The sequence below is a fragment of the Trachinotus anak genome, unplaced genomic scaffold, assembly GCF_046630095.1.
Source record: "Trachinotus anak isolate AG129_WGS33_773 ecotype Australia unplaced genomic scaffold, CSIRO_AGI_Tana_v1 ptg000004l, whole genome shotgun sequence".
Classification (NCBI taxonomy): Eukaryota; Metazoa; Chordata; class Actinopteri; order Carangiformes; family Carangidae; genus Trachinotus; species Trachinotus anak.
This window is the reverse complement of record NW_027273855.1, coordinates 10,329,740-10,351,137: the sequence shown is the minus strand read 5'-3', so window position 1 is coordinate 10,351,137 and position 21,398 is coordinate 10,329,740. Positions and strand designations below refer to the sequence as shown.

General features: G+C 40.8%; 1 protein-coding gene across 9 annotated transcripts in view; it reads left to right on the top strand.

Annotated features, from left to right (window-relative positions):
• prdm16 (PR domain containing 16) overlaps positions 1 to 21,398 on the top strand; it is a 181,039-nt gene that overhangs the window by 140,388 nt on the left and 19,253 nt on the right. For 8 of the 9 annotated variants that reach the window (XM_071475777.1, XM_071475776.1, XM_071475778.1 and 5 more), the window contains exons 4-5: positions 14,268 to 14,408; positions 19,510 to 19,612. In XM_071475777.1, the coding sequence (XP_071331878.1) occupies positions 14,268 to 14,408; positions 19,510 to 19,612 (244 nt within the window). Of the gene's footprint in view, positions 1 to 14,267; positions 14,409 to 17,422; positions 18,085 to 19,509; positions 19,613 to 21,398 lie in introns of those variants that run through there. The other variant, XM_071475782.1, reaches the window with a different exon arrangement.

Here is a 21,398-nt window from a genome sequence, read left to right as displayed (position 1 = left end):
CTTCACAACTAGCTAGTACTCAGTGTGTTGTGTGGCTCGGAAGCAGGTTGCAGCTAATGAGTTACCTCAGTGCTCTCAGTACTATGGCTTTTTAATTAGTGTCATGGTGCTAAGTGTCCCACATGGACTTTGCCCAAGCCCCGTTTCTTGTCATCCATCACCCATTCCTTTTGTTTGCCTTTCATTTACATATATGCACCAACCCCAAATTAGCTAGTGGCTCGTTAATTGCACGTGTGGGGAAGTAAATGGATGGTGGAATGGCGGAGTAGAGGTGCAGTCAACATGTTTACCTCCTAAATACCCCCGAGGACCACTGAGCTCCAGCACACAGGGTGGTCATAGTGAATACGCCCCTCAGGCTAAAAAGATCTATTGTGCTGTTTGGATTAATTAGTACAACTAACAAGCTCAAGCCCACATTAATACACATATGCACATATAGATACAAACACAGAAAGGTTTACATAAATGACATCCGTTTTGTTCATTTTACTGTGGTTATAAAATGCAAAATACAAAAATGCATGTTCACTTAAATACTGAAATACTGCCAAAACAAAGGCAGAGTAAGAAATGACAAATTCAACTGCAGAGATGGAGGGAAATATTTTTTTCTTCATTCAGGAAGAGAGAAGGTTGTTTTTTCATTCCATCAAATTAAAATACTTTTTACTGACTTTACATAGTCTATCAAATTAAGTCTGTTAATATTGACTCCTTTTGGCTGAACTGATCGATAGTCAGTCAATAATAGATAATGATGTCTAAGTGCTGAGCGATGACCCGTTGCACCTTAAGTGTCCTCAGTGTTATTGATCATACTCAAACTGCCTCATAGATCAGCTTGTAGTCACTGATGTCAGGCTTATTATTAATTTCTCTCTTGTTGGGAGACTTCAGTGACTGAGAATAAAAACAACAACCATGAAGTTTTGAGTTTACCTTACAGGTTTTGAAGGCATCTGCTTTGACTGACACTTAAGCACAACATGAAAACTTGAAAATCATCATAAGAGGTAAAATGTTTTCATCCAATACAGATGATTTCTTTCAAATTACAAATTATATCATTAAATTATATCATCACTTATGTAAATACCCATTGATTCCATCACTATCTCACAACCTGTAGCTAGAAATAAACTATAGGTGCATTTGGGAAACATGCACAACCACATGTACAAGCAGCCATGAACATTTTTTTTTTCTTTGATGCCTCTGCTGTACCTTTGCAAACCAGCCAACCTTCAAGCAATATATATATATATATATATATATATATATATATATAAATACTGTATATTCTGAAGAGATTAACAGTAATATTGTGTTGTGCCCTTTCCCTCTTTATTTTTGTGATTTAAGTCTACATGACTGTATCCAACAGCCTCACTGTGTGAGGTATATTGTTGTGTTTGTTCCCAATGTTGATTGGCCAATTATGCCTGATTGTGTTCCTTGAGGGAAGCATTCTCCAAGAGTTGTTAGTGAATGGCCAAATTATGCCTTAGCTTTTAATGTGTCCATGGGGAGCCCAGGACCACTTCGAAAAGTTTTTTGGTCTTTGCAAAGCCATGAGTAACTTGTAATGACAGCATTATTAGTCAAAGGATATTTTGAAAGTCATTGTTATTTGCTGGTGTGACTTTAATGGCACGCCATGGGCCGTTTGAGCTTTAATGAGAAGTTTCCAGGTGGGAGTTAAAGTTGGGTCTGTGCCCTTTCTCTGTCCTTCATGACCCCTCTGTACCCAGTTAGATACTCTAACTGTGACTGTATGCTGTAGCACTGATGCCATTTATTTTTCCTCACTGCAATGAATAATATATAACTGTACAAAACATTTTAATACACATACACACAGAAAACACCCATAGTCTATGCACATGTGTATACACACACACATGTACTGTATGTCTGACAAGAGTAGTTGCCCTCTGCAGTGTTGACATAGCTTGTTCCTGTGACTTAACTCTGAAACAGAAGAGCACATTGAACAGAACTGGACTGTAAAAAATAAAAAGTTTCATCTGTATCAATCTGCTCTTCAGCTTAGTTTGATGATGGATGCTGCCTGTGCTCTTGTGTTTGTAGATACACTGCAAGCATCAAGTCTCGAATGCTGGTTGGCTCAGTGTTGTGCAGTGTAAATGAACTGGATTGAATGCTTGTGTGTATGCGTGTGTGTGTGTGTGTGTGTGTGTGATGAGCTGTAAAGAAAAAGATAGTGAGACATGCTTGAAGCAGTAATAGAGCAATATGTTGTGTCACTCCCCAGTAATCCTCCTCCATCTCCTCACTGTGTGTGTGTTAGTGAATATATGTGTGTGTGTGATTGATGACACGACTAATGGTGTGTCTAAACATTTGCAGCCCAGTTATCTCTTATCTGACAGAAAGGAGAAGGCTTGTGTCAACAGCTGCTCCTCCTCCTCATTTATCTCTCTGTCTCCTCCTTCTCTCTTCCTCCTACCCTTTTTTTCTTTCTCACAAATCAAAGGTTTACTCACTGTTTGCTTGGTGTCATGTATGATCATTGATCACTTTTTTTATTATATCAATTATTGACCAATCTGGTGATACATTTGTATTAATAATTTAGTCTATAACATGTCAGGAAAAAATAACATTCACACTTGACTAAAGTCAAAGGGGATGTCTTCAAATTACTTGTTTTTCCTGACAAAATCACCTAAATGATTGATAAATTATTGAACTTGCAGATCATTTCATTTGTATGTTTCCTGGAAGTTTCCTGTTGTCTTAGCACTACACTTTACCCATCTGTCTCCCTTCCACTACTGTTTTTTCCTCCCTCCATCCTTCCATTCATCCATGCCCAGAACAGCAGTCCTGCAGTTCCCAACAGCTTCAAGACCATAGGAGATAAGATGGTCCTCAAGCTCCACTATGGGCCCAAGCTCCACCATGGGCCTCAATCACCTTAATGCATCCGTTTAGCCATTAGCTTCTCTGAGGGGGGGCCATATCCATCCATTCCTCCATATATCCCGTCATACATTAAAGGGTAGATTGATAGCCATCAGCCAGGCCTTGGCCACTGACACACTCTTAATAATGTGTCTAACACGAACCAGATGGCTGCAGGGCTCTTCTGCAACACACACATATCCATGACAGACTCACACACTACTACCCCCGGCCTGTTCTGCTGTTTCTCTCTCTCTCAGAAGAAGGGATGAGCGTTCTTAATTAAAAGTTGGATATATGGGCTTCTAGGTTGCAGTGGTCAATCAGGATGCATTACCTGCGCACTGGGGCCCTCCAGAGCCAGATTTAGGGTGACGGTTAACATGATGAGATGGGGAATAGGGCAACGGGGTATGGTGTGTCTGTCTGTGGCGCTTCCTGAGTCAAAACAAAAATTAAGGATAGAGGAGGAAAAAAAGGAAGAAGTACTTATGGCAGCTTGAGTATGAAGTGGTAGCTGCGGGTTCTAAAGCTAGCGCAGAGCCCAGCTCAGGCCAGGAGGTGCGAGCCATGATCTCAATAGCTGTATTGTGTTCACACTTGAACAGGGGCCAAAAATCCTGTGAAATATCAGAGCAGAGAGAGGGAGAGAGAAGTGTGGAAATGAAACAATGGTTTACACAACAGTGAAATAGGTCTTTTCCTCTCCTTCTCAACAGCAGGCCCAACACTCAGAGAGAGAAAGCTTTATTGGCCCTCCTGTCCTGGTTAGTCTCAGCCGCTGGTAGGGCAGAGGAGGGGAGGGCCAGCCTCACGTGTGTGTAGGGAGACGTTGACACTGGTGTTGGACTGAGACACATACTCAGATAGGTAGACCTACGTTCAGCAGCCACACACAGAGCACAGATGAGAGCACACATGTTAAATTATCCTTTGATAGAGATGAGAATAGCCAGATATTCTACTAATCCTGTTCAAGGAGAGTAACATGCCTTATACCATCACCTATGCCTCTATAGGTTCAGCTAATCCTACTGGGCAGGATTTTAAATGTGTTTTATATTTTTCTCTTTACATGACTTTACTTTTTTACAAAAGGGAAAGGAGCATCAGTACTCAGTGAGTACTGATGTTGAGTACATCTTGTTTTAATATATCTGCAGCAGTTGTTGCTAATGATTTGTAAATTTAACAATTTTTCAATAAAAAATAATAGGCTATTATTCTTTATTGTAAGTTCATCTCTCATACCCAAGTGAAGACCAGTCCCTTTAATCTGGGTTGGATTTTGTGTGATACCGTTTGGCTTGAATATAACACACTATTTATCTCTTTACATTTACAAAAAAGTTCATATTATATCCAAGGATTAGATTTATGTATTCACAGCTGCATTTTTTTTTAATGGAAGGATTCTCAGTCCTTGTGTTGCACAGTGAACCTGTAAGACAGGGTAGCATTATGGATTGTTTGTTGCCTTAATGTGCAAGGCTAACAAGTTTCTACCTATCAGTGTTTTTACAGGTTTTCTGCAGGCAATCATCAGCCCCAAAAGGGTCCTGTTAGCCCAGCTCCACACTAAAGAGTTTTCTACTATATGTTTTACTGCCAAAGTGAATTTAAAAACTTAAAAAATGAACTACGCTGTCACATTTGTATTGCTGTACATAAAAAATGTACATAAAAATACCAGGCTCTAGTTTAATGTGTCTATATTACTTTTTTTTTTTTAATTTTCCTAATTGATGATTTCAATGTGGGCCATAAGACTTTGGACTAAAGCCTGCCCACTTTCAACAGGTGAGGAGAAGGAGGAGAGAGGAGGTGGTGAGAGGAGAAAGTGGAGTCTGGTTGTTACAGTAAACGAAGAGTTCTGCTCAGATGGTTCCAATAAGTCCCAGGCCTGCCGCCACACAGGGGTTCTGCCACATGCTGTCCCAGCCAGCTGCTGAGAGAAGCTTGTTTTTTACTTCACAATGCATTTTTGTCGATTTGGGCTCTCAAATTTAAAAGTGCTGTAAAAAACCAGGTGGAGAATAGGTGATGATGGGGTGAAATTGAGAGAGGAAGACTAAAGGGCAAAAAAAGAGAGGAATGTGTGTGTCTGTATCTCTCTCTCTAGTTTGAGTGAAATGTTGTCTTAGTGCTGTGCTGTCCTGCCAACTCATTGATCTCATAACACACAAGGACACTACAACTTTCTACAATGCAGGGTCCAAACATCCACCATATAATCAATTTTAAAGAGGATGGTTGGAGACAGATGTGACATCTTCTGTTTTGTGTCAGCCTGCTTCGCTGAGATTCAAGGAATGAGGTAGTGGATGAGATAAATGTTGAGGCCAACGTTGATTTGATACTGAGCAGGAACTGACATGCAGGGGGAAAAATTCTCCTTAAGTTCATATTGTAAACCTGTGTTGTCTGGTTTGTATCACTAGAAATATAATTGTAAATGTGCAGTTTTTGTCACTGTATTTCTGTGTCTCTCGTCCTCCTGCTTCTCTCTCGCTCCATCATTCTCCATTGTATCACAAAAGCAAATGTTGTTGAAGGAAGTATTCCTTTATTCGGGTGTTAATAAATAATTAATAGTGTTACATGCTCTACAAATTTGTCCCGAGCACCACTTCCCTATTTGTGTTTGCACAGTTCCAGGAATTGTCCCATTTTGTGTTTCACTTCCGATGTCAGTCGATAGAGTGGAGGTCAAGTTGTGTCAGTGTTGAATGCAAGCTTCCTTGCCTCATTATTATTTGCCATTGTTCTTGGCATGGATGCATTGGATGTGATTGATTTAGTTGCTTTTCTTGAGCTCAGGAAATTTTTATGTTATATCCCTAGTATTTGGGCTAATTGCCCATGTGCATTATGTGCTTAACTTTGGAAATCCATTTTTCCCTCCCTGTATTGATGTTTCATCAAGTAAATATTGCATATTTTAACACATAAATGTTTGGTTTTTTTTTTGGTTTGGAGGCCACTGCCAAGATTGTTTTTAGTAGTGCAATTGTGCAAAACACAGAAATTATATACTGATATAAAACCACACATGTGCACACAGAGGAGATGTGTAATTTTGCTCCAGAAAGCACTTAAAGCATTAGTGTAAAATTTGAGATGAATGTGCTTCACTGAGGTTGTGTCATTTACAAATAAGAACTCAAAACATCAGAAAAGCTTTGAAAAATCCTTTGCTTTAATCACATAAAAGTGTGGCTATAAATACATGAACTAATTTAGTATATACTTTTGTGTTTGTAGGTTAATGTGTGTTTTTGTGAGTGGACTCCTCTGGAGAAAAAACCAGCACCAAAAAACAACCACGTTGCTCACTGAGCATTGTTTTCAGCCAATAAACATGTACTCTGTTAACTCTGGTTCCCTCTCAGTTAATATTCAACCAGTTCACTCTCTTTGTTCTCCTCTCGAGCCTGTTAGCAATTATTTTTGCAGATTTTCAAAACTGATAAATGTTCTTGCTTGATGGCAGGATTCCTTTGACTGGTTTGAGAAAAAGTTTCCTCTGTCTGGTTCTAAGTGATTCAGTGTTTCAGAACTGGAGAGCTGAGAGATTCAGTGTTTGTGCTCCTGTTTGTCACACACAGATAGGTCTAGCTGTTAGCCTTCAAACACTACCGACAGTGTGTGACCCTGATGTACTGTTCATATATTTTCCCATTTACACTACACCTGCTTCACTATAATGAGCCAATATATCTGCTCACTAATTGCCCTAAATACATATCATAAAGCCGGGCCTGTAACAGGCTGCCCGACAGTAAAACAGACATAGCATGATGGTAACTACTGTGCACACACACATATACACATGCACTTGTGCACATCACATGCACATAAGAAAACACACATGTATGCAGGCAAAAAATCATGCACATAAGCACATACACCTGCACGTACACACAAAACATATACAATGACATACACAAGCATGTGCATTTACACACACAAGCACACACACACAGACTCTTACACACACTCCAGCCTTTTAACAAGGTGCTGTAAATAACAGAAAGCCATTTCATTAACGAGATCCAGCCTGAAAACTCCCTGCCTCTCTTCTTTTAAAGCGCTCACACTTCCTGTTTAAAGTTATCCTAACCTGGCAACCCAGCACATGGCAACCTGCTCATTCAGATGAGCTGCAAGAGAGCAGAGAGGGACATAGTGGCATGATGCTAAAAATAACACAGAGTGGCTGAAGATACTGTATGTAGTCATTGGCTCCACACTGTTGAAATTAGATATGTTAGTGACTCAAATTTGAAAACGGATTATATATGGAAAAAGGAATAGCAGAGAAAGATAGGAACGTATTGTAGCTACTGAAAGAATAATAATGCAAAGGCTACTGAGTCGTAACTGCTGGGTAACTTAACAGTCTCAAAAAGTACTGAAACCTATTAATGTAATAATCCATATTACTTGGTATTACTATATCGTCAGGTTGTAATACATGACACATATTATGAAGAAATACATGGCTCTTGTTTTCATAGTATTGTATTATCCATGAGCTGAACAAAATCTAATGATTGATGCTAAAAACGATAGTCAGATAAAACATTTTTATATCCAGTCTGTTCTGCCTGTCATCATTGTGTGGGAAACAACTACAAATCTTTATCATAAATCACCACATCCAGCCTTCAGTTCTCACCTGCATGGGAACTGCTGTTCAAGTCTCAATTAAAGGGAAAAGTTAGATCAGCCAAACTCAAACAAAATGAGATTAGACCCTACCACAATTTTGTGAGTGTGGGAGATAGACACTGGAGCATTTCATATGCCGCTTTCAGTGTGGCACATGCACACTCGCCACAAATGATAGCTGTGTGACGGTGAGCGTAGAAGCTCTGATTTAAGAGAAGCAAGTTGGGTCATTAGTGAGCCGGGCCACATTCTGACACTCACAGTGCATGTAGACACACACACATACACACACACTACAACCCAGATGGCTTTTACAAGGCCCCAGGCCCTCCCTGGCCTGCCTGCCTGGTTTTTAATTATGTCGATGGCTGCCCGGCCCAGATAAAATGGGTCACATTTAACACGCCTTTACTCACCTTCACAGACACAACACACACACACTCCCAACGTCTTGCATACATATAACTAGTGATACAACTAACGCTCGCATAAGGTACCGACACATGTTCTTAAAGTGGTACTCACTTGTGCCTTTGACAAACAGTAAATACAGTGGGTACCACACTGTATGTGATATCTGACATAAGGGCTCTTTACTTGACAAAAAGGAAGAGTGTGTGTGTGTGTGTGTGTGTGTGTGTGTGTGCACGCCTGTGTGTGTGTGTGTGTGTGTGTGTGTGTGTGTGGATTTATAGCCTGTTTCCTCTTTAGCTGTCATTAGGCTGCCAGACATGGCTACACAGGTGTACTATTACCAGCATCAGTAATAGGCCTTACACACACACACACACACACACAATTTTTTAAAGGCCCAATCTCTACTCACAGTATGGGTCCTCCTGATGAAACACTTTGGCTCTGCTACTAACTCTCTTTATTTGAACTCAACATATTTTCACTGAAAATATTTGACATCTAAGGTTTGATATTGATTATTAAATGTGTATGATTAATATAAGCCACATTGTCAGCAGAATTTATTTGTATGCTGTTTTTTAGCATATCTGCACAAAAAAGGATCAGAAAGATTTTATGAAAGAGGAGAGGAAGAGTTTATGAAATGATGTTTAGAAATTATTTCTGTCTCAAAGACATTGGGAATGCGTAAATACAGGGTTTTTTTTCACAAGTTTACAAAGGCAACCACAGCTATGGAATTATTTCTGAACATCATTTCACAAGCTCAAAATCTTATTGACTTTCATTTGAGCCCATAGTTTCTCTTATTCTTCTTCCTTCCAGGTTTACTAACATGCATGTTGAATTAAGAGTCAGATACTTGTATCTGTTTCTTTGGGCATCATTCTTTCTCCATCTCTTCCGTCACTGCCCTCCCACATTATCTTCTTTGAATTTATGAAATTGTGAACAATCTCCCTTTCTCTTCATCTTTTTTCTCTTTCTCTTTCGTTCTTGCTATAAGAGAAGGTTTCTTGACAGGACCTCTTGTGTGCCTGTCCACCTCTCACTTCCACACACACATACACACAAATGTGGATGGACACACACTCATTTAGACTGCTGAGTGATGTGGCAGATTAGGGTCATCTCTGCAGGCCCCCATCCATCACACACATGCACATACATATGCACATACACACGCACACACACACACACACACACACACGCATACATGTGAATGCGCACAAACACATCGGAGGCTGTGGGGATCTGTACTCTGTCAGCCGCTTTATTAGTCCGCCTGTGTGTATATGTGTGTGTCTGCATGTTAAGGGGCCTCCCAACTGGAAACAGACCCTTTTCCAGAAAGGATACACACTCTCACACACACTTCTTTATTTCTTGTTAGTCATCCTGCACCTTAATTTGCAACACCTCTAACAACCAGCTCCGCAGCCCACTTCACAGCCACTCAATCTGTCACTGTCACTGTTCTGTTTCCATGAAGGGCCCTCTCGTCAGGGTATAACGGAGTATGTATGTGTGTGAGTGTGTGTGTGTGTGTGTGTGTACTTTTACATAGTAAGGACCAAAAAAAGTATTTTACTAACAGAGTGAGGACATTTTGGGAAAGTGAGGACATTTTGGCAGGTCCTCACTTTTTGAGACACCTTCAAATCACATTTTGAGGGTTAAGACTTGGTTTTAGAGTTATGGTTAGAATTAGGTTTAGGTTAAGGTTAGGGTCAGGGTTAGGGTTAGGCACTCAGTTGTGATGGTTAAGGTTAGGGTAAGGGGCTAGGGAATGCATTATGTCAATGAGTGTCCTCACAAAGATAGAAGTACAAGTATGTGTGTGTGTGTGTGTGTGTGTGTGTGTGTGAGTGTGCATGTGTGTGTGCATGGAATTCTTACTCTGTCTACCATTTTTATATTGTCTGCAGCCACCCTGGCCCTGTGTTTTTGTATATGTACGTGTGTACAGCTGCAGAGAGGGAGAGAACTTTCATCCCCACTTCTGCTCTTTTACATGAAGGGCTCTCATTCCAGACTGCCCCCTAGCGGCTTCATGAAGAAGTGCATCTCCCCTCTTTGTACAGGTTTTCACATATTCTTAATCTAAATAAAAAGCAAGATAAATATTGAAAGGCAATCGGTCCCCTGTTCTTTGCTCTTTCTCTTTGAAACAACTTGTTTTTATTTGTTGGCCACCTCCCAGGACCTGAGTTGGTGAACCAGGGGAGAGTCAGCCTTCTCTCTACATGTTCACAGTGCGTCTTTCCTGTTTCCCGCAGACAGAAAAACTTTCAGTACAGAGAAATCTCTCAGCTAACTTTTGCCTCTCTATCTGTCTTTGTGGGATGACTGCCTGAATAAAAAAAACACATGTTTATTAGACTTTTACACAGATGAATGGTCATGGTTTGTTGCTTGTCTTGATATCCTGTGATGAGAAAAAGGCGAAGCAAATATCACTGATCATTCATTTCTCCACTGAATCCACCAAAGCTAACACATAAAAAACTAATCTCTGACATGAAAAACATGTAAAGACAAGTCAGGGTTAAGTTGCATCATTTTTACAGTTTGGGATTGAGAAGTGTATGAAAACAACGACGCTTGCCTATGACACATATGTATACAAGTTCATGCAAACAGGGTGTGTTCACACATTGAAACCCAGGGCAGCGTAACAAAGCAGTAAGATCACACTTCATAAAAATATTCCCTCAGAGACACACAATAACCTAACAGTTAGCTCTCACATGCTGTAAGTCTGCTTCTATCTCCATTTCACATCAAAATCACAATCACCACTGTGCTCTGAGCTGCCATTTCCATTTTCTGCCCTCCGTCAAACAGAAAATAATATGTACCTTGTCACCAACGTCTACTCGTACAAGCAACTTTTCTCTACTAATTCAGCCCTGCGTGCCACACATATCCGTCAGATATAACTGGCGGGGGAGAAGGCATGCCGAGACATCCATTAAAGGTTCCTAGCTGTCAAAGGTTCCCCTTTGTGTTGTGAGGAGCGATATAAGTGTCGTGCTCTTATCAGAGCTTCCTGTGGAGTTTGCCCTGCATCCTGTCCACTCAGAAGCGCTTCTTTGACTGAAGTCTCATTGTGTCTGTGCTTGCATGTGTGTGTGTGTGTGTGTGTGTGTGTGTACGCGCGTGCGTCCATGCTGTCACATGAGTTACTTTATGATATTGTTGAATCAAAGAAATCTATAGGTCAAGCCTTGACATCAAAATATTTCAAATGTGTTATTTCAGTAGTAAAGTGAATTAATGTATGAATAAACATTATAAGGGAGAATATTTTGTCATTTTAAATGATAATTCTCTTCAGTTATTACAACTATGATCTCATTTTCACAGGTTTTTCTATTATTTGTATCAGTTATAATAACACTGTACTCAATGAGATCTGGAACGACAAGCTGTGACAGGGCAGGTAACACGAGCAGTCCAGTGATAACACAGGTTGCAAACAGTTAAGCCACAACATCTAAATATTATCTAGTTGGAGGTGAAACCAAAAGTGAGCACCCACTTTCGAAATGTCGATGATAACGCATCATTACACAAGGAAACTATGTGCTCACAACTACAATAGTGTGGTAGGCCAAAGCTGAACTGGGAAATCAGTCTCTAAGTGGTGTTGCATGTTTGCAATGGGCATTTACTCTTCACCTTAATTTTTTTCTCCCAAACAACTATTTATTTGTTTTTGTTTTTGTTTTAAATCTGTTTGATCACCTGAGCTCAACTGATGTCATTCCTGATATTTTAAGCATCACTATTTCTGTGTCAGCCTCTGATCTGAAGAAGGAGATAGAAGGCTATGGGAAAACTCTCAGTAGTCAGGTTTGCTTCGTTTTGTTGAAACCCTTTTCCACGTGGAGGTGATGACTTACAGCCAGGTCCTCCTCACCCACATGACGAAGGCAAGGGAGGGGGGTGGGTGAAAAAGAAAGGTAAATAAACAAACAATCAGCCGTGGGCTTGTTCTGGCTCTCCTTCTCTGTTGCACCTCATTTGAAGCCTTATAAATCAGGCTTCCACCCGGAGACAGGGTGTTAGCAGGCCTCCCAGACAACACACACACATATGCACACACAACACACACAGGTCTGCTGCTCATTACGCCTATGATCAGACCCTGGGGTGTGTGTATAGGAGGTGTGGAGGGGGTATGAATACCACAGTGCTATATGTAGGTATAGCAGTATTCACACATATGTCAGTCTGTTCAGAGTCGAACTTCCCCACCTTCCTTCACACACCTATCCCCCCAAGAAAAAGGAAATAATCCCACCTTGACTCCACCTGGATCTCAGTTTTTCTCCATGTGTTCATAAAACATGTATGATACCTGTCGCAGCTCCCCAACATCGCTGTGACAAGTGCACTCTGACTCCACCACCTGCAGAAAAGATATTGGGTTTTGTGTGTGTGTGTGTGTGTGTGTGTGTGGTTGAGTGGGTATGCCTGGTTAGTTTTCAGTGACTGTTTTCACACATAAAATAAAGGCCTGGACTTGATCAAGCCCCGTCTTTTAAGTTATAAACTGGAAGCAGGAGAGGCCATAGCTGTACATGTGGAGAGTGAGGAATGGATAAGATTTTTCATAAACCTTCCAATGGACATTATCACATTATTTACTTCTGAGTATCTGAGTGTGAGAAAATACATATTAAGAACTGCATTTGCATAAACAGTCTCTTTTGCCACTCTCACAATCAGCAAATACATTTGCATTTACATAAGCAATGACCACAGTATTTATTTCAGGCACGTTTTTAAATGTAAGTCAAGGTTTGATAAATTATTTTTAGCCAAGGCACTAACAGGCATTGTTATTCTAAAGCAGGCGTAGTTTGTGAAGAGGGTAAACTCACACCTTGGATTGAAAGTAGCAAAACATTGCTGTTACCTCAAGCTGTTACTTCAACCATGCATTTGCCTAAAACAGTCACCGTATTCGTACAAATAAGCACATGGCAGTTCTTCCACACCTCCAAACAGACCCTTTATATTTACTCACCAAATTTGGCACCTGCACCCCCACCCACAAAAATACACCTTCTGCACGCGTTCACCCAAAACACAAGAACATGACCATTCACACTTTATGAGCTGGGGAAAAAACACTACCATGCCTTTAGAAAATCAGTCAGTTAGAGAAGTTCACGAACTTTGCACATCTAAAAACGTCAGTTGGTTTGTTGGTTCTTCTCCATCACACCTTGATTTCCTTCAGCAGACATTTGACTGTGATTAGGAGTGTGGAGAGTCAAGCTAGAGGTCAGCGCTGAGCTCAGGCCAGGCTGATTGGGAGTTGTAATTAGAGGAGTTGCTCTGTCTCAGGCCAGTTCTCCCCGGAGGATTCGCACAGGCTCAGTATCACATGCAGCGCGGGGGCGAAATCGGAGCTTCAACCCCAGCTTGGTGGAGGGGGTTAACTTAGGGGTTTCAGCCGATCCGCCCCCAGGTTCCCCAGCACCATTGAACTCCACCACACACACAGATGCCAATGCACACACACAAATGCGCTCAAAGGGGCAAAGAGGAGAAGACAACACTCCTGACCTTTAAAATGGATGCAGTCGATCTGCTGTTTCATAAATGCACCAATTGTTGTCTAATACAAAATATTTGTCCCTTTGGCAAGTTTGAGGACTTCTACTTTGAGGTCCTGTTTTTCTCTTCAGCGAAACATAAAGCTTTGTTACTTCTTCCTGATTTTCACTCCACAATAAGCCCCTCTTCTCTTCCTCTCCTCCTCCTCCTCTTCCACCTCTATCTCCAACTTCCTTCATTCTGTGAAAGTGCGTAACATGAAACCCGCTCTCAGAGTCTCAGGGGGGTGTAGGGGTTACAAAAGGTGATCAATATGTGCCGGAGAAAGTCTTTAGACAAGTGAAAGAGGCCACAGTTTGTCTACTCCCTTCTCCTTTCCCTCTTTCCTCTTCAAGTTGTCAGGATTAACAAGGTTAGGTGGCCCTAACACCCACTGACATGCTGCCTCTGTATGTCTGTAGGTTGACTGACATCAAACTCCTGGCATTGCCTTCTTATACCCAGATGTGCCCATTTGAAATCTTATATCTTCATCTAACTAGAAGCTCCTTGGAAAATGGCATTTTTAGAAATATTTCACATGATTTTGTAGTTGACGATAACCTGTTGTTTGTAATAAATGTATGGATTTTTTTCCCTTTTTAATCTAACTTGTCACTCTCCAACAGGTGGTGGATGACATGGGCAATGTTAAGTTTGCGCTGGACACAGGCCTGGATGCCACCAGCAACAGCTGGTTCAAATACGTCCGCTCTGCCCCGTCATTTGAGGAGCAGAACCTCACCGCCTGTCACCTCACCGGAGACCAGGTGAGTGATGTGGCAGAGATGTCCCAGCTGGATTTGTAGTTTAGATATGAGAGAAACAGGACCAAGTTGTCAGCAGGAGGCGAGGAGCGAAGGGAGGGGTGGCCGTTACTGCTTAGAGTCGACCCTCGGTTGATCTGTGTGAATGTGTGCAAGCGTGCTTGTGTGTGTGTGTGTGTGTGTGTGTGTGTGTGTTTGTGGTAGCAAAATGTGTGTGCTGGTAATGACCAAGGAATGGCTCTATTGTGTGTCTGTGGCTTGGCCATTCGCCAGTGCTGTTAGGAAATGACCCATGTTAAGAGGCTGAAGAATAGCCTGACACTCCTGAGTCCCATAATAACCCGGTCTTCTTCTGTGGAGGCAGCAGTGTCTCTCCCTTTTTGCTTCCTCTGTCCTATCCCCTCTCTCTCATTCTCTCTCTAAAGAAACTTGGGTAAGGCATCAGATACTTTTGGAAAGATTCCCAGCCAGTGCCCATAAAACCCCAACTGCTTAACTCGGCCCTAACCCCAACCCCTTGCAATGTGTGTGCCACAACCTAATGCTGCAATATGTTAGCATATTTCTCTATTTCTGTTTGACCTGCAGAAGCTACTTTCTTCTGCTTTGCAGATTCTTGGTAACATTTTTTAATATGATAACCATACAATAAGTTGAGAATTTTAATACGACATAGTACCTGCATGCAAAGGAGCAATGAGAATGAAACAAAGCAAGACAAGAGAATAAGAAGCACTGGAACATAATATGAGAAATGATGGCAGTATGACTGTATCCAAATGCATCAATATGACTTGCCTGTGTGTTTCTACATTCCTGTCACTCTGCTCTTATTTGTTTCCTAATCCCTGCCTACACGGTTCTTTCCCCCTCCTGTCTTGGTCTCTAGCCGCCTGTTCCTCGCTGTCTTTGTCTTCTTTCTCTGTCTTCATGTCTTGATCTGCCACCTGTCACTCTGTCACACCAAGGGGACAGGCTAGTGTGGCCATTTAAGCTTCAGACATTAAGCCTGACCGATAGAGAGAAAGGGGGCTTGGACCAAGTGAGAGAGGGAACACACAGGGGCCTCTGAGATTGACAAGCACCAATTGGCTGGCAACACCAACCTGCCTAATCCTTTTAAGATTTTCACATCAGTGCCCCCTGCCACTGCCATACAATGTCAAAGAAAGAATCAGGGCACTGGCAAAAATTGTGAAGAATGATCGGACGCAGAAAAGGCCACGTGCACGATTGCTTTTTAATGTATTTTGTGGTTGTTTGTACTTAGCAAATGGCATTGCTTTTGTTTGCCTGACCAGTTGCTTGGTGTAGTGGCTCACAGGTATGACCCTATAATTTATTTACAAACACATATATACAGCCACTCAGTGCTAAAATGTATAATTTAACAGACTTTTCAGTGATTTTTCTTTTCTTTTTTTGTATCAGCATGCACAATGCATGAGTTTATGGAAATATGCACACAGAGCAAATTCAAATGCACAGAGTAACCTTTTAAAAAGCAAGTGGATAATTCATTTGTTTATTTGTTTGTCATTAATGATGTAAGATGAACAAATGTATGCCTAATCATGCATAATTTAAATTTATTTTTTTTAAATATGTGTTTCCATATACATCAGGTGCATACAGTAAATGTGCTTTGGACAGTTTCTTTAGAAATACTGTTGGTTTTTTTTTTAGTTTTTCTAGATAAAACGTGTGTGTCTATGCAAGAATGATATAGGCTATTAGTGTTTTGTGTAGGTATCTGCAGAGAGCCAAATAATTTTCTGCTCTACTCAATCAATTCACTGTTTCAAAAGACTGTTCTCATTTAATCCTGTTTGCATTGTCTTAATGCAATATTCAGGCTCCTTAAATGATGGCCAAACAAAATGAGGCAAATCAGCAGTTTAATGTTGTGTGTGTGTGTGTGTGTGTGTGTGTCTACCCCAACAAAATAGTTCCCGTTCATTTAGAATGCCAACAACCACCCAAAACTGGTGTGTAAATCGAGCCCATTCAGTGGTTCGAAGGCCAAGTTGCATCTAGTGATGGTAACGGCTGAGAGGGCGCAATGGGTGGTGTGTGTGTGTGTGTGTATGTGAATGTGTGTGTGTGTGTCAGAGAGTTGGGTGGGTAGGAGATGGGTGGGTAGGAGATGGCGGTTTGAAAAGAAGACGAAACTTGTCCACCTTCTTGTCAGTACTTCATCTTTTGTGGTTTGGAGCAGAGCCCTTTCCAACACTGTTTGATCTGCCCTTCTACCCCCGAATGGATCCATCAATAAATAGACACTGTTGTGTGTTCATGAGTGTATGAGGCCACAGTGGGGGATTATTGCAGGCCCTACGGCTGGCATTGATCGATGAGACATCTGTCCCCTGAACACTGGACAGAGATGGGAAGAGGTCAAGATAGGTCTGAGTGTCTAGGCCTTACTGTAGAGTACACACACACACACACACACACATATTCACACACACATCAATACAAAAAACACACAAAGATATATTAAGATGCTGTAAACATTACAAATATTAATTAGAAATGTAATTAAAAATCTCTATATATATCTATAATCTTGTCATAAAACGAGGAAGATGTGTCATTAATAAGAAGCTATTTTATCAGCTGTAAAATAAACAGAATACAAGATATATTGCATGGACTATAAAATTGTGGAAGCGTTTAACAAATATTGCGATGTTGTTCATCTTTGATAAATTATTTGTTTTTCTCCAGTGTACATATTCCTATCATGTTTCCTGCAATGCTTCTTTCTTAGTTTTTTTTCCCGCAACAACTATAATTAAAATGATAAAAATGATATTAATAATTGATAGCTTTTAAAAAATAACCCTTTGATGATGAATGCATAGAGACAGTTTCATCATTTTTCACAAGTTGTATTAACATGTAGTTCTACTTTTACCTTTACTTTTAAATCTAAACTTGACCTCAGGGTTTTAAGAAATTTTATTTTTTAGGCCAGACAGTAAGAAAGTAAACGAAATAATGTTTCGAACAAAAGTTAAGAACATTACACATCGTTCATAGACCCACTGAGACTTTCTGTGCTTATCTTATATGTCCGTGTGCGTGTGCATGCATTTTTCCGTGCGTGAGTGTGTGTGAGAGTAATAGAGTGGGTGGAAGTCTGTCGGGCTGTTTTATCCATTATTTACATCAATAATAGATTTATCAAGCGGCCAAAGCGCCGGCTGGGATCGGAGATGCGGGGAGGGGTCTGCGCCGCAGATCCCTCAATCCTTTTGGCTGGAGATAAGACGAGGAGGAGTGGCCGACGGGTAACCGAAAGAGCACCAAGGGGCAATAGGGAATCACTAATGAGAGAGAGAGAGTCCGAAAGAGACAGAGAAAGAGAGAGAGAGAGAGACTCATCATCATCATCAAAGACGCGCTCACTGACTAGATTAGAGAGTAGCCGAGCGGAGGAGCGTCGGGCTTCATCCAGCCAGAGGGAACGATCACCGACCGTCCGCAGCGCGTCTGGCTGCTCCGCGACCTCCTCTCCCTGGCCCTGTCCGCTCCAGCGTCCCGCTCCCTCTCCGGTAGACCTATTATGGGTTGTGTCGCCAACTCCACCGGGACTGAAGTGCTACTGCAGCTGGAGGCTCTCCGCAGCGCCGCGCAACTTTCTCAACTGTTCCGTCTCACGGAGAAAAGAAAGGTCAGCTCGAAAAAGTATAGAGAGGCTTCCGCCGAGTAGCCTAACTGTTGTAAATGATAATAATAATAATAATAATAATAATAATAATAGTAATAATAATAATAATAGTAATAATAATGATAATAATAATAATAATAATAATAATAATAATAATAATAATAATAATACGATTTTTTTTTTTACCCTGGTCCTAGACTCATCTTAAGCTCACCAAGTCTTGGAAGTTATTTTCACCAGCCGTCTCCTCTGTGTTAGTCTGTATGACTGTGTACGTCTGTGTGTGTGTGTGTGTGTGTGTGTGTGTGTGTGTGTGTGTGTGTGTGTGTGTATGTGTGTGTGAATTAATGAGTGTGCTCTGCCTTCCTTGTTGTGGTGATACCGTTGAATTGGTGCAGAGCGCCCCCATGTGTTCAGAGGCCACATTTTCTGAATGCAGCTTGGAGAGGGCTTGTTTGCGCTGTGGTTTATTTATTTCTCACTAAAACACGCTCATTGTGACCAGGTTGAATGAACGTGTTTAGAGTGTATGTGAATGTATAAGCTTATTTTTGTTCACAGATTGTCGAGCAGTTGCACAGAGAGTGCGTAAGGCCTGCGCGCTGAATGGCCTCGAATTTTGTTTTATTCTTGTTTTTTCTGTTTTCCTCGTCTTTACTTATAGAAAACAAAACAAACAAACAAAACAAAACAAAACAAAACAAAAAAACTCGTCCAGGGATAATTTATGCTCGATCACACAAGTGAAACTGCCTCATTTGAATGAATTGTTTTGCGCAGGTACAAAGCTGACATTTCCCGCTTTGCTGCAGCTGTAAATAAAAAAAAAATGCAGGAGAGCAGCTGGGCTGTTTGATGTTTATTTTCGTTTCATCCACCACTTTTCTTTCAGACTGTTTAGATTACAGCACCATTTGTGTCGTCTGGATTTCTTCTGCACTTTCCCATTTTTCTAATGTTTGAGTCATTCTTTGTGAAAGAACAGAAACAGATTTTTATGTTTTATTTTAAGCGATTTGTAATAGGCCTAAGGGGGGTATTATTATTTTATATTCGTTTTGTTTATTTTATTTCAAGTTTGAATCAGTGTGGTATAAATCATTGTGTTGTATCACAGACTATATTAAAACAATCTCTCACAGCACGGCTTTTAATTAGTGCAAGTAATTTGTTAAATATTGTGAATATTTCAGATGATATATGATCTTTGCATAACTCTGCTGCAGCCTGGATTTGTAGATTATTTTACATATATGCATTGTGTTTTATTTTCTCAATAAAAGCTGTATTAATATGCTAATACTACAATTTCAACACAAGGCTCTTCCTTTAACTGCCATAATAGGCCTATATATGTAAGGATCCAGACTTTTAATTCCATCTTGACCTTAAGTTAAAGTCTACATCTCTCTCCCTCTCTCTCCTCAGATTTATTATAAAACTGTGCGGGACATTGAAGCAGGGGAGGAGCTTTTAGTGTATATGAAGGACGGTGTTTTCCCCGAGGGATCCATGGCACCCAACCTACAAGGTAAGATTAATGCGAGTCATTAGCGCACATTTTAAACAAACTCCAACCTGCATCCTGTGCTGCTTTCGCGGCCAACACACTCCATAACCCGGCTAATGTGACTGGAAAAAAGACACCATCTGTCTCTTCAAGATTTTTTTTTCTTTTTCCTCAAGAAATGTGAATTATTCGAATCATAAATTTCCAGGATGGAATTAAATCCCGCATAAAAGCATCTGGTCGAAGGCCGTTTTGGACCTGTCATTTAAAACAGGCCTGCCAATAAGGAAGGTTGTTTTAAGTGTCTGGTCTGAATTGTGTTCTCACAATGCTGAAATGTAATGGGCCTGTTTGCCTGAAACACTGTGTTAGGGCGTCAATTGGCGCTTGTCATATGCCATAAGTTGAACGTTTCTGTTGACGGGAAGCCAAGATCAAAAAGAAACTATTCGGAAACCATATCCTTGAAAACACATCCTACAGGAGCACCCCTGACCTTTAAGCTGAGAGTTTGTAGTTATTACTTATCGGCCAAAGACTGATAATAATATGTTGTTATTATTAAGTCACATTTCCAGTTTGTCCCTAGAAATTCAGCCTAAGCGTTTTTGGAAGTTTAAGTGCACTCGTCAGAGTTTGTCATGCGTTCAGTGAATCGATGCCCCGGAGAATCGGCCCAGTTTTTTTTTTTTATTATTATTATTTATTTATTTTTAAATTCTATTTTTTTAACATGTTAAATTGTTTAATAATTAGGCCTATATAAACTATGTGATTAAACCTGGTGGCGGCCTGAAATCCCCCTTTATTATTAACGTAGTCTTATTTTAGCCTACGTTTGGAGTTGAACAATTTTGTAAATCAAAATGGATGTTGAGATAAAAAATGTACCTTCCCCATAATTTGTGTGTATTTTTGTTCGATCCTGACCTTTCCGTTATAACACTAAAATCTGCAGGATCGCCTGTGTGTAGTCTGTTGTACTTGTACAGACTGTGTCTCTGCAAATTGGCTCACCTTTCAAAGTGCGTCACCCCCCGCCCCAGTGGGTAACCCGAGTCACTGTACTCACTACCTTTCAACCGTGTCTCGGTACGTCAGACTGAATATGTTCAATATTTTATCTCATCATCTAACTTGGACAGCTGTTCAATGTCGATCTGGGCTTTTCTTTCAAAGTTCACTTAAGCGTAAAAGGGGCCGTGGTTCCGCTGTATTTCTTTAAACATCTTGGACTTATTGTGGTGAACTGCTGTTGTCAGGTAACATTGTTTTGTTGTGTTTCCAGTCTTTCTGGAACCACAGATGAAAAAAAATCTGATTACTCTTACTTGTCATTGATTATGAAATGGTGGAGGGAGAACAAGATGTTCGTGAGATGTTCTGCAGTTCACCAGCCCCCCAACCCCTCCCTCCTTTACATGATGCACAGTTTATGCACAGCTCTCCATGCCAAAGGAACAGGAGGAAACAGGAGCTCAAAGCAGGCTAGATTATTGAAAAGAACCAGATTGGCATGTTGTAGGAGTGTGTCAAAGATGGAGCAGACTTGTAAATGATTTGTTCAGTTCCTCTGTGTGTATGCATGTGAAATATAAAGAGAGGGAGGCAGACAGGGAATAGAGAGGCTCTCCACCTGCCAGAATGTGTGTGTCAGAGCCAAAGTATTTGGCGTTGTATGTTGGTGTGAGAGAGAGAGAGATGAAGGCAGGCAGAAAAAAATGAGCATTACAGTTCGTCTGCTGTTTGAAGATGTTTGTTTGTGAGGGAGCGACACAGGAAAACACACAGAGAGGAGCCTGAAGAG